The sequence below is a fragment of the Carcharhinus amblyrhynchos genome, chromosome 5 (assembly GCF_965287045.1).
Source record: "Carcharhinus amblyrhynchos chromosome 5, sCarAmb.v2.hapA, whole genome shotgun sequence".
In the NCBI taxonomy this organism is placed as follows: Eukaryota; Metazoa; Chordata; class Chondrichthyes; order Carcharhiniformes; family Carcharhinidae; genus Carcharhinus; species Carcharhinus amblyrhynchos.
The window spans coordinates 98,000,333-98,013,938 of NC_137328.1; the positions used below are offsets into that span (position 1 = coordinate 98,000,333).

The following is a 13,606-nucleotide window of genomic DNA, read 5'->3' on the forward strand; positions in this document are numbered from 1 at the left end:
GTCAAATGGCCTCTTCCTGCTCTATAACCTTGCCATTGTTCTGTGTATTGCCGTTTTTCATTTAGTTGCTTTTATTCAAAGTATGTTACATGCTAAATGCAGGGTTGTGAAAGCAGTTTCCTTTCTGCCATGTTAGAAATGGAATCTGTTATTGAGCTACCATTAAAAGGTGGATAATCCCATAGTGCAAATTTTATATTAAATCATTAATCAATTTAGACATTCTGCATTTTAAATTAGGCTGCAGGTTCTTGAATGTAACTGTACAACAGTACATCAAACTTAAGGATTGGTTCCCTAGATTGGAAAGAACACAACGGGCTTCTGTTTTATCACGGCATGTTCTGTAGCTGCTTTGCTATTCGACTGCTTCAATTTTGTGCAAAATCAATATTTTGAGAGAATGCAATTTACTTAAGTATATGGAAATAGAGAATAGTCTTCAGTGATACATCACATTTTTATAGATAAAAATATCTTGCATATAAATTATAGTTGGCCATATAAATTTTAAATATACTTATTTTTGCAGATTAAGCCAGACACTATAGTTGAAGTGTGGATGGAGAAAAATATGAAAGCAGAGTTATCTAAAGTAACACTAGCTGGGTTCACAACCATTCTTGCAGCACCCTGGTATTTAGATTACATTTCCTATGGACAGGACTGGCAAAAGTACCATCAAGTTGAGCCGCTCCATTTCAATGGTTGGTTAATTTCATTATTAAAGTGAAAAATGATAATGTTGTAGCATATTTTATCCCTTCCTAATTAAAGTTCATTTATTAATCACAAGTAGGCTTACATTAACACTGCAATTAAGTTACTGTGAAAATGCCCTTGTATTGGTATTTGTGGATGCTCTATTTAGAGTGCACCCTTTATTTTAAATAGGCACAATTTGAAAAAAATCGACCTTACTTACTTGACATTCATTAATACCATGTTCCTTGCAATTGCATATGCCTTTTTTGGTGATCGTCTATAGATTGCCCATAGTGGCAATCAGTCAGAATTTAGAATAATTAGCACGAATAGGGCACATTCTGTGCTAATGTGGGTCTAGAAACATTCATTCTTTGCAACCTTTCTAGCTGTTCTGCTTACGGTGAAACCTTGCTGGTCTCTGGGCAAACTTTTTGAGCTAATCTGTTTAACATTTTTGGATGCTTTTTATTCTTGGTCATCTGAGCTTTGAGGAAGAAACAAGCATTGCTTGCTGTTTGAATGTCTGAATTGAAATGATTGGTGAGGGGAGCAAGTTTGTGGTATTAAATTTAAAAGTACAGTAGAAATTTGGTGCACAACCTGACTTCCTTGCAATATTGTAGGTTCAAGAACTCAGACTAAAATTTGTGACATTGAGTCTCTTGTCTTTGCACGTTGTTTTTGTTTTTGGTTTGTAGTTGAAACCGGACACCATAATCCACGTGTGGAAACGTGGCTACCAGCAGCAACTGGCAGTTGTAACCGCTGCTAAGTTTCAAACTCTTCTGTCCTCTCCATGGTACATGAATTACATTTCATATGGTCAAGATTGGCGGGGGATATACACAGTGGAACCATTCAACTTCAATGGTGTGTTTATAATGCTACAGCTAACCACGTGCATGAACATTTGTTTACTTTTTTTTACATAAATGAGGGCTTTGGCCAACTGAGCTTCAGTGTACTTTTTTAGTTCATAATTCAGAATGGTTAGGGCCTAAAATAATGACAAGACAATTAATTTTTTTAACAAAAGGAAAATGACTTAGTGGGCTAAAGTGAGTGGCAAGAAATGGTGCACTTGAGACGTTTCCAGCTTTTCTGTTTCTCAACAGGACAGAAGAGGTAGGACGGAAACGAGATGACAGCTCACAGCACCCCTCTTGCCCCTTCCACTCCCCCAACAACCCTGTTGTCTGTGGATCTAGTCAATGAAATAGTTTAGTTTCTCAGCCAAATCTAATTATTACATTTGCTTAACTTTTCTTTAAAAAAAGTGAAAGTGCAAATTCACCATATTCTTGACCTCCAAAACCAATGGAAATGAGCCATGTTCAGTCCAATTGGTCTGTTATTCCATCTACTGTCTTTTAGCCTTTCTCTTTTCTCATATGCACTCATCTAGTTTCTTTAATTCAGTATAGTATGCATACCAAAAGCAACAAATCACAAGTAAGCAATTTTCTCCATGAGGTTTATAACAAACTACAAACATCTCCCCAGCCTCATTCTTGGCAAAAATTGCCATTATCTTTTGTTGTAGCTAACAATTGGCTGTCATGAATCACAGAATAGTATGACAGCAAAGCAGACATTCTAGTCTCTGGGAGCACAATCTAGTTATCCACTCCCTGGCTCTTTTCCCAAGCTAATGTTAGGGACATATAATTTATAAAACTGATGTTTTGAGGGTTGATAGTTGATTATATCAATGAAGATATGGAATAGGACCTGAAATGGGGTAGAATGGAAGGGTACATATGAGATGTGGATGATAGAGCTGAAACAAATGCTGGATTGGAGGCACAGTAAGAAGTCTGACAACACCAGTTAAGTTGTCAGACTTGTTACTGTGTTTACCCCAGTCCAATGCTGGCATCTCCACATCAGGATTGGAGGCAGCCAGACTGTTGGAGTAATCAAATTTGGAGGTGACAAACTTTGACAAAAAACTTTTAGTGGTGTATCTTGAGCTTTTGTTGCTCTGCATTAGTTGCATATATTCAGCAGGAGTTTACCAAAACTCCTCGGTTTCATTTTGCTTCACTTGGCTATACCAGCATTCTTTGATGTTTTCCCCATATACAACATTTGATGCAATCTACTATTTTCCTGCCTGCTTGCTTATTTTCATCTTCACGTGATTGATTTTGCTGTCTTGACTTGCTGGTTTCACTGTCTTGTCTAGCTTGGAGGCATCTGTAAATTTGACCACTGCATCGTTTTTGCAAACTGTATAGTAATGATACCAGTAGTGAGCCCTGCTTGACAATTACTAAATACTTCAACAATTACTGTTTTCTGCTCTTTAGGTTTTTAATCAATTGTTTTCTCTTTTAACTTGACTGCTGGTATTTGTAGAGTATTGGATTGGATGAGATGCGTGTTGCTTAGTTACTGAATGAGTCACATTTACACAACAGCAGGTTCTATGCTAAACTCCCTAGATTTACCATGAGTCCCCAAAAATGTCTTTTAATGACCTTTGAGTAGGAGAATGAGAATATAGGAGGCATGGTTAATAAGTTTGCAGATACCATTAAGATTGGTGGCATAGCGGACAGTGAAGAAAGTTATCTCCGATTGCAACAGGATCTTGATCAATTGGGCCAGCAGGCTGACGAATGGAGTTTAATTTTAGATAAATGTGAGGTGATGCATTTTGGTAGATTGAACCAGGGCAGGACTTGCTCAGTGAATGGTAAGGCATTGGAGTGTTACGAACAAAGATTTAGGGGTACTTGTTCATAGCTCCTTGGAAGTGGAGTCACAGGTGGACAGAGTGGTGAAGAAGGCATTCAGCATGCTTGTTTTTTATCAGTCAGGACATTGAATACAGGAGTTGGAACATCTTGTTGAAGTTGTACAAGACACTTGGAATACTGTGTGCAATTCTGGTCAGCCTATTATAGAAAGGATATTATTAAACTAGAAAGAGTGCAGAAAAGATTTACTAGGATGTTACCGGCACTTGATGGATTGAGCTGTAAGGAGAGACTGGATAGACTGGGATTTTTTTCTCTGATGCGTAGGAGGCTGAGGAGTGATCTTGCAGAGGGCTATGAAATAATGAGGGTCACAGATCAGCTAGATAGTCAATATATTTTCCCAAAGGTAGGGGAGCCTAAAACTAGAGGGGATAGGTTTAAGGTGAGGGGAGAGATACGAAAGTGTCCAGAGGGGCAGTTTCATACAGAGGCTGGTGAGTGTTTGGAACAAGCTGCCAGAGGTAGTAGTAGAGGCGGGTACAATTTTGTCTTTTACAAGCTTTTAGATAGTTACAGGGATACAATGGGTATGGAGCAATATGGGCCAAATGCAGGCAATTGGGATTAGTTTAGGGGTTCTTAAAGAAAGAGGGTGGCATGGACAGTTTCCATGCTATAAACCTCCTATGACTCTCGAGTCCAGAGTACAGCACATCAGGTTTCTGACAGTCAACAAGTTGCCTCTGCTTATTCCTGCTCACTGGTTTAAGTTCTTTTTGAGGGTATATATTTGCTTCATCTGGAATTGGATTTGATTTCATTTTTGTCTCAAGTCCATCAGATTTACATGGTTTGCTATTTGTTTCTTGATAGTCCAGTCTTCATTTGAGAGGCTTTTTTCCTCTTAATTGTCTTGTTATCATGTAGCCATTATTATTATCCATTCTACCTCTTAACTGGGTAACTCCATCACATTTTTCCAAGCAAGTTTTAACAGTTTGCTTTTCTGTAACGCCTAATGACCCAAAGTACTCCTCAGTGGTGTGGCCACTACCACAAGAGATATATTGGGGGCAGAGTGGCCAAAGCTTTCAGCTCAGTGTTTAAGGAGGGCCTTTGGGGAGTGAGAGAGAGAGGAACCTAAACATCAGAAGATGTCCAGTTATATGAGGACTGTGGAGATAAATTATCGCAAGTGGATCTAGATATGTTAGAGGACTGAACACATTGGTAAATAATGATTAACTCAGTGCAGGTGTGTGACATGGTGAATACTTATGTGTCATTCAGGGAAAAGTATAAAAGCCAACAAAGAAAAACATGCTCGGTATTCTAATACACAGGTCCATGAGTAGTGCTTTCAAACAATAGCTAGAGTGAAATGATGTGTTTAGTGGACAATAAAACAATGTACCATGGTTTGAATATTGTGTCCAGTTTTGTATCATTACATGGTGACTTGAAGCTTTGGAGAAAGAGTGCAGAGAAGGTTAGAAATGGGAAAGAACAGGTCACAAAGAGAAAAATTTACATTTGAGACCTTGGTTCCCTGTCCCTCATTGTATAATGGTAAGGACAGAGATTTGGGTGAGCAGAACTTGAGCTGGTGTTTAGCAGATAAGGAATGTGACTGCCCAGAAGAGTGTTGGAATAGTGAGTTTAGAGGTGACAAAATTATGGATGAGGGCTGCAGGTAAGCTGAGCTGCAAATAAGCAGTCATTGGTGGATTTTTATTTTTTTTAATTCATTTGTGGGATATGTCACTGGCTGGCCAGCATTTATTGTCCATCTTAGTTGCCCTTGTTCAGAGGGCACTTGAGTCAACCACATTGCTATTGGTCTGGAATCATATGTAGGCCATTCAAGGTAAGAATGGCAGATTCACTAATCTCCTTGAGGGAAGGAAATCAGATGGGTTTTTCTGACAGTTGACAGTGGTTTCATGGTCATCAGTGGATTCTTAATTCCAGATATTTTTCATTGAATTCAAATTCCACCGTCCGCTATGGCAGGATTTGAACCCAGGTTCCCAGAACATTTGCTGACTTTCTGGATGAATAGTCTAGCAGTAAAACCACTTGGCCACCACCACCTCATTATGGAGTTTGAAGCAATGTAAAGTATGCAAAAATCATCTCTTTGCATCCTTTATCTGAATTTTGAATCAGTAACTTAGAACCAGAATTTAAAATACTTGTCTTTGGGTTGAACTAGTAACTTATATTTGGAGGATTCACCTTTAAAGGTCACGCTGTCATTTTCTGAAATATTTGAGCTGTTGGCTGCATAACCTTTCTCATGAATTACAAGATAGCCATTAGACCCACTATTGAATAGACAGTGCAAGTTTAGAATGCTGGACCATGTGAACAAACTCAAACAGAAATGGATGCTAGCTGAGTACCAAAGGTGTTCTGACGCATAGTCAAACAACTGAATGTCATCTTACTGAAAGGTGGAAAAACTTGTCTGTACTTCACTAGAAAACACTTGAATCCCACTGTCTCTACCACACAAGTAACTGTGATTGGAGTGAAGGAGATAAGTCACAAATAAGATATATTGTGAATAAACTGATACAGCCCAATCTCCTAGTTTATAAACTCACAGGATGTAAGTGATTGAGACACTCAACAGGAATATGATCTATGGACTTTAATACAAAATGCAAAGTGAAGTGGATGTTTTTCATTTCTAGCCTATAAATTAAGGAGACCTGCATTTTGTAACATTGGAATTATTTGTACTAATATTTGGAATTTATCCTTTAATTTGTCTATTAGATATGAATTATGATTACATTTATTTACTTCATTCTCAATTGGGCACCACCTTTGATTTTTCTCAATAAACCAATTATCTATTTATATCGTGAGGGACATTAGACGAGTTTACTTCCTTTTACCATTATGCTAATGACTCAAGTAGGTTTAATTTCAGTTGGCTAAAATAAATGACATCATTGTATTTTATTGGTTTATGGAAATATCTGATTCTTTAGTATTCTGTAAAGTATAATATGTGTAAAATGTCTTTTGTTACCAATCTTCATCTCCATTTTGCCATTGCCTTATACCAGTATCATTTTAATCAATACTACTGTACTGAATTAGAATAAATGTTCATAATGTTACTTTGTTCTGTAATAACATTTTATAGTATATGTTCTGACAGCAGATTCTAAAGACATAATTGCCTTAGATAATTGAACTAGGCACCAAGCTAGTTAAATCCAGTAGTAACCTTCCCTCTTTTTCAAATCCAGGAACTGCAGCACAGAAGAAGTTGGTGATTGGGGGAGAGGCTTGTCTCTGGGGCGAATATGTGGATGCAACTAATCTTGCCTCACGATTATGGTAGCAGACTTTTTCTGTTAACAGTACATCTTTCTCAGCCCAGAGATTCTTCAACATCATCTATTTGCCATTAACAAGTAAAACCTGTAGTAATGCACGGCAATAGGGTTGCCTAGTTCTCTTTTTTAGAGTTGGGCTGGATTGTTATCTTTTTCCCTCTTGGACAATTGGTGGCAGGCAACAAATTTTAGTAAAGAGATTAAGGCTACATGGCATGTTTCCTGTTGCAGACAGGATCTCTATTCTGAATGTTTACTTTAGATTTGAGGGGAAAGTAGGGTTTTGCCACAGGGGTTGTTGCTAGTTGTGCAAGCCTTGACATCTCAGATTTATCTTGGATCCCTCAAGACAGGCCTAATAACAACACAACTGCTGAAGGGGCATTAGTGCTGGTCATGACTATTGTAACATCTGTTTCATGTACTGAGGCATGGGGCAGGATTTTGCAACCTCGCTCGTCCTGAAACTGTAAAATCCTGCCCAAGGCCAATGGACCTTTCCAACTGGCCCACCCACTCAAATTCCCATGGTGGGCAGGCTGGTAAAATTCCAGTTGTGGTCTGAAAGTGTGAAAGTCTTGCCACTTTAACCATTGGGTACGAACACGAGAGGTCATCATTTAAGGGTGAGGGGGGGGAGGTATAATTTGGAGGTGAGAAGAAGGTTCTTTACGCAGAGAGTTGTGGGGGTCTGGAATGCGCTACCGAGTAGGGTGGTGGAGGCAGGAACGTTGGACTCGTTTAAGATGCAGTTAGATAGGCACATGAGTGAAACGAGAATGGAGGGATATGGTAGGGGCTATTAAATAGGGTTAAACCTCAGGAGACACCGGAAGGGCAGGCTGTATGATTAATATTTTTTGTCTTTATTCCACAGGTGGAGGTCCACCTCGTGTCAAGCGAGGGGCATGCACACGGCGGGTCGTGCGTGGGCTGCTCTTGGAAGTCCAGGAGTGGCCTAGTACTTCATGTCGGTGTGTGTGCTTGATCCTGGACCGGTAGACGGGCGCCGCAACAGCTCAGTGACTAGCACTGCTAGCTGTGCAGATATATGGATTTGGGCCTGTGTCTGTGGGAGTTTGCGCATTCTCCCTGTGGTTGCGTGGGTTTCCTCCGGGCGCTCCGGTTTCCTCCCACACCCCAAAGATGTGCTCTTAGGCTAATCGGTTTCTACCAAATTGACACTATTTCTTCCCTGAATCTGACTGAGTAGGGTCCCATTCGTAGACATGCAGGGTAGAATAGGTGTAGGGTGATGCGGCGGCGCGGGCTCGTTGGGCCGAAGGGCCTGTTTCCCGTGCTGGGTTGTTCTTTGTTCTTTGTTCTTTATTATTTGCCTGATAAGACATAATCTGAGATTTGAGGTGTAGTACATTCAGTACGCACCCTTTGATCTCTTATTTTGAAGATATCTCTCCAAATTCTTGCAGTTTTTTGCTCATTGTTTTAGATTTCTCTCCCATGCTTTTTTTTTGCTTTGTATTCAGCCTAATGAAGATGTGTGCAAGTGTATAGGGCAGATGTTTATGGGCATCTGGAGTTTGAGCAGGTGTGAAAGTGGCTGACTTTTGGCTTGCTGCTCCTTGGAGGGAGTGGTGAATTTGAAATAAGAACATATTTTGCTGAGGCAAGTGGAATTTTCAGTTTGTTGCTGAAAGTTCAAAAGTTCAAGATTTCAATCTTGTCAGTGCTCAGCTTCTCAAAATAAAAATGCCTGTCTCTAATTTTGTAATGGTCTGGTATGTATTTCAAGCCCTTCTTGCATTGACTGACGGTAGGGAATAGAATAGGTGGCAGAAGAAAATGGATCCTTAATTCTGGGCTGCTAATTGATGGCATACTATATTCCATAATGTTAATGTTTTAATACTATCCAATGTTGCTCATGGTCAAACGTGCATTTCTTTTTCCTTTTCCCTGAAGGCCTCGGGCAAGTGCTGTTGGGGAGCGTCTTTGGAGCAGTGAAGAAACAACAGATATTGGTGACGCTTACAAGAGGTTAAGCAAACATCGCTGCCGCATGGTTCGGTAATTTTGAACACTTCTTTACAATATTGTGAAATGGCACTAAGTATTTTTCATAAAAACCGCCTCCTTGCCAACTTCCATTGTATGCAGAGTAAACCAGTATTTCAAGATTCTGTCAGTATTGAGTCTCAGAGCATTGGAAGTGTTTATGGAGCAGATTTAAGGGTTTGCACATAAGTGACTTTTTTCCTCCTCTTGCAGACGTGGGATATCAGCTGAACCACTGTTCATCGGCTACTGTGATCACGAATACAAGGAGTAACAAAGTTCAACTGATCAGATGAAGCTTCTGGAAAACTTGGAGTGTCAACTTTGTAACTCAGTACAAACCAAGATAAATTTGAATGAAAATGTTTCACTGGAGTTATAGAGAATTGTTTGTTTTTAAACCAGAATGAATGTTTAATTTTTTAATATAAAGGTTTGGAAGGATTGTACAATGAAGTTCATATTTTAATAATTTGGAATCTTATTGATGCCCTCTCCTGGACCTTACATTTAGTTTTCTCAGTGCTGTATCCAGCCAGTGGTGCCAATGTAATAATGTCTGCTTACTTCTATTTTGACATGGAGCTGCTGGTGTTGGACTGGGGTAAACACAGTAAGAAATCTCAACACTAGATAAAGTCTAACAGGTTTATTTGGTAGCAAAAGACCATGAGCAACATTTGGCTAGTGGCTTTTGCTACCAAATAAATCTGTTGGAATTTAACCTGGTGTTATAAGACTTTTTTTTTACTACTTTTCATTTTGCCAAATGAATCAAATGTTTAATATTATCTGATACTTAATCTAAATTTTAAGATTTTGACAGCTCTGGGTTTTATTTCCTCAACATTTGATGGTTAATGTATAACCCAACAAGGATTGGGATGTGCTGCCTTGAAATTTAATTAAATATAAATAATAAAAGTTGACATGTCACACCTGTGAAGGTTTTCACTTTTTAATGCTTAACAAGCAGTTATAGAGCCACTTTTTGGAAAAAGAGCTCAGCAATTTCAATGGAAAAAGAAAATGCTAGAAATGGCCAGCAGGCCAGGCAGCATCTGGAAGGAGACCTCAAATTTTGCCATCCTCTTATGATAGAGGAGCCAAGCATATCATGCAAAAGAGCAAGTGCTAAGTGGAAGATCCATATTGGCCTTCTCCAGCTGATGTACCACTCTTTAGCCAAATTGATTCACTTTGCATGATTTCAAGGAAAGGGTCAGATACTGCAAAGGTTATGGGTCCTGACAACATATGAGCAATTGTATTGATTAGCATTGCTGCTTCACAGCACCTGGGACCCAAGTTCAATTCTGGCCTCTGGTGTATGCACTCCCCATGTCAGTGAGTTTCCTCCGAGTGCTCTGATTTCCTCCCACAGTCCAAATGTACAGGTTATGTTGATTGGCCATGTTAAATTGCCCCTAGTGTTAGATGGATTAGCAGGATAAATGTATGGGGTTAAGGAAGTAAGGCCTGGGTGGGATGTGGTTGGTACAGACTCAATGGGCTAAGTGACTTCCTTGCACTGTAGGAATTCTAGGATATGTTCTATTCACAAAAAGCTGGGCCATTCCAATGTGGCAAATTACTGTCCAATCATCTTCCCCTTGATCATCAGCAAAGTAATTGAAGGTATCATCAACAGTGCTATCAAGGGGCACTCACAGCAGGAACCTACTTAGTTTGGGTTCTGTTGGGGCCACTTGGCTCCTGACTTCTTTTCAGCCTTGATCCAAATATGGATACAATAACTGAACTTGAGGTGAGCCACTGCCCTTCATAGCAGCAACACGATTAGAATAGAAGTCAGTGGCAATTGGTGAGGTATGTGCAGCACTGTGGTTAGCAATACTGCTTCACTGAGTCATCCTAGAATCCCCAGTGTCAGTTCACCCTTTCAGGCATCAGTAGGGAGTGCGATGAAATACTCCACTTGCCTAAATGAATGCGACTGCAATGATACTCCACATCGCCCAGAACATGGATTGGCATAATATCCACTAGTTTAAATATTCACTCTCCTTCCACCAATAATACAGTGGCAACTCTGATACAGGTGCCTAGGTTCAATTGCCTGTGTGGGTTACTGTCTGTTCTAACTCTGCAAGTTCTCCCCGTGTCTTGCATGGATTTCCTCCAGGTGCTCCGGTTTCTTCCACAGTGTGAAAGATGTGCGAAAGACTTCCTGGTGCCTGCTAAATTCTCCCTCTAGCATTGGGCATGCTCAATTCTCTCTCTGGCACCTGTTCAAGTATACTGTGTCAACTAGGGAATTTTCACAGTAACTACATCAACACTTTAAGCCTACCTGTGACACTAAAATAAACTTAGAGGGGAGAGGGAACTCTTGCCTGGTTGGAGTCCTGCCTAATGCAAAGGAAAATGGCTGAGATTGTGGTTGTTGGAAGCTAATAGCTATAACCCCAGGTCATTGTTACAGGAGTTCCTGAGGGGAATTTTGCAATCTTCAGGTCCTTCATCAGTGACCTTTGCTGACCTTAGAAGATGGAATGCTTGCTGCAAGATCTGGACAACATTCAGATTTGACCTGATGTGTGACAATATTAGTGCCACAAATGCCAGGCAATGACCATCTCACCTTGTCATTCAGTGGTTGAATCCCTCACTATTAACATCCTGAGGATTACCAGTGACTGGAAATGAACTGGGCCAACCACATACTGTTGCAAGAACAGCAGATTGGACACTGGCTTTTGAGTATCTCCTAGAATCCCCAGTGTTAGTTCACCCTCTCAGGCATAAGTAGAGACTGTGATGAAATGCTCAACTTGCCTAGATGAATGTAACGACAATGTTACACCATATCATCCAGAACATTGAATGGCATAGTCAGTGGCACAATGGTTAGCACTGCTGCCCCACAGCGCCAGGGTCCCAGGTTTGATTCCTGGCTTGGGTCACTATCTGTGTGGAGTCTGCATGTTCTCCCTGTGTCTGTGTGGGTTCCCTCCAGATGCTCTGGTTTTCTCCCACAGTCCAAAAGATGTACTGGTCAGGCGGATTGGCAATGCTAAATTTTCCTCAGTATATCTGAACAGGTGCCAGAGTGTGCCGACTAGGGGATTTTCACAGTACCTTCATTGCAGTGTTAATGTAAGCCTACTTGTGTCACTAATAAATAAATAAACCAGCTAAGTATTCACTCCTTCCACCACTGATATAGTGGCAACTCTGTATACAAGATGCATTGCAGCAACATCTCAAGGCTACTTCAATAGTACCTTCTAAGCCTGAGATATGGGAGCAGTACCACCTATAAGTACCCCCTCCCCAGCCCCAAACCACACGTCGTCTGACTTGGAAATCGTGCTGTTCATTCACTCCTGCTGTGTTAAAATCCTGGAACTTCCTAACAGTACTGTGATAGTACCTGCACAAGATGGACCACAGTGATTCAAGAAGGCAATTTGCAACCTTCTCTGGGCAATTGAAAATGGGCAATAAATGCTAACCTTGCCATTGAAACTACATTCCTGTGAACTCATTTTTAAAAATTAATGGGCCCTGACTATAAGCACAAGAGTCTGTGCTGAATCTAGGTAGCAAAGCAGGGCCAATAGATATAAGGGATAGAGAACTGTTCTCCACAGCATAATTAGGTTTAATAACAAAATTGAAATGGAATACTTGAAGAAAGAGAAGAATGGGTCCAGATACGTAAGTAGAATAGAGAACTAGCAATAGAAAATTACACAGAAATTACAACTGGAAAGAACTATTTGACCCAAATGGTATTCATCATCTGAACAAGCACTACTATTAATCCCTTTAGCCAAGTAGTTGAAGGCAAGGGGAATAATCTTTAGTTTGTATTTATTACCAGTGCCATGCATGCACAGATTTCATGTTTTGCTCTGAAGTCATTGCGTGTGACAAGGCAGGGATCCTTGTCAAACATTTGTTGGAGTTGCAGGACAATATTTTACAACTACAGCTTTAACTTGTATTCCTTGTCACGTGGATCTACTGGAACTTACACAGACAAAATATTTTCATAGTCAAAGGCAAATTTTTTAACCTGATGTGCATTAACCTTCAGTTTCTGATACCTGAAATCTGCCAAGTATCCAATACTGCTGGAATATCGGTAAATCAGAACTCACCGAATAATTCACAATTAATCTTCAAGGCAGTATTTTGAACAATTATTTACAAAATCTTTTGAAGAATAAATCATACCAGAGAACAGTGTATGAGTGCTAAAATCCACCATTAAAGTATTTGAATTCTTCATTATCAACCTCTCGAGATCTATTTCCAGTCGACTGGTCTCAAAACAGATTAATGATTCAATTTAAAAAACTGAAACTTGGATGTGAAGTAATGAGATTTGTGCAGTGGAGTGACATTATTAGTTTTCTGCATATGCACAAACTAGTGCTTATGTGCCGTACAGATATTGATCATCTTGTTTTGCAAGAAACACTCTAATCTTTAACGTTCCCCTATCTTTTGCTTCAATCATTAACTGCAATTGATTAATTCACAGTTTATAACCGTCCAGAGATAATGATGCAGTTGCTCTCTGTCCTAAAGCTCGCATGTTTGACATTTTATGTCTCCCCATTCCCTGGAAACAGTTACATCAGGGAATTTCCTTTTGGAATTCTTACAATCAGCTGCCGTAACTAATGGCAGACCGAGAAAATCCTGAATAACCAGTAAATAGTGTTTCTGCTGCAATTATGGTTGCCAATGAGAGAATTCACAAGTAAGTTCATGTCCATTTGTGAACTGGCACGTACTGCTACTTGACACATCCTGCTGAAGCCTTGCCTTGTTACTCTGCTT

At 39.9% G+C, this 13,606-nt stretch overlaps 1 protein-coding gene across 2 annotated transcripts in view; it reads left to right on the forward strand.

Moving 5' to 3' along the window:
• Positions 1 to 9,724, forward strand: part of hexb (hexosaminidase B (beta polypeptide)) — a 46,102-nt gene extending 36,378 nt beyond the window's left edge. The window contains exons 10-13 of one of the 2 annotated variants that reach the window (XM_080189274.1): positions 533 to 707; positions 6,683 to 6,773; positions 8,696 to 8,800; positions 9,002 to 9,724. In XM_080189274.1, coding sequence (XP_080045400.1) covers positions 533 to 707; positions 6,683 to 6,773; positions 8,696 to 8,800; positions 9,002 to 9,062 — 432 coding nt within the window. In that variant the 3' untranslated portion in view covers positions 9,063 to 9,724. Of the gene's footprint in view, positions 1 to 532; positions 708 to 1,406; positions 1,579 to 6,682; positions 6,774 to 8,695; positions 8,801 to 9,001 lie in introns of both variants that reach the window. The other variant, XM_080189275.1, reaches the window with a different exon arrangement.
• The last annotated feature ends 3,882 nt before the right edge of the window (positions 9,725 to 13,606 follow it).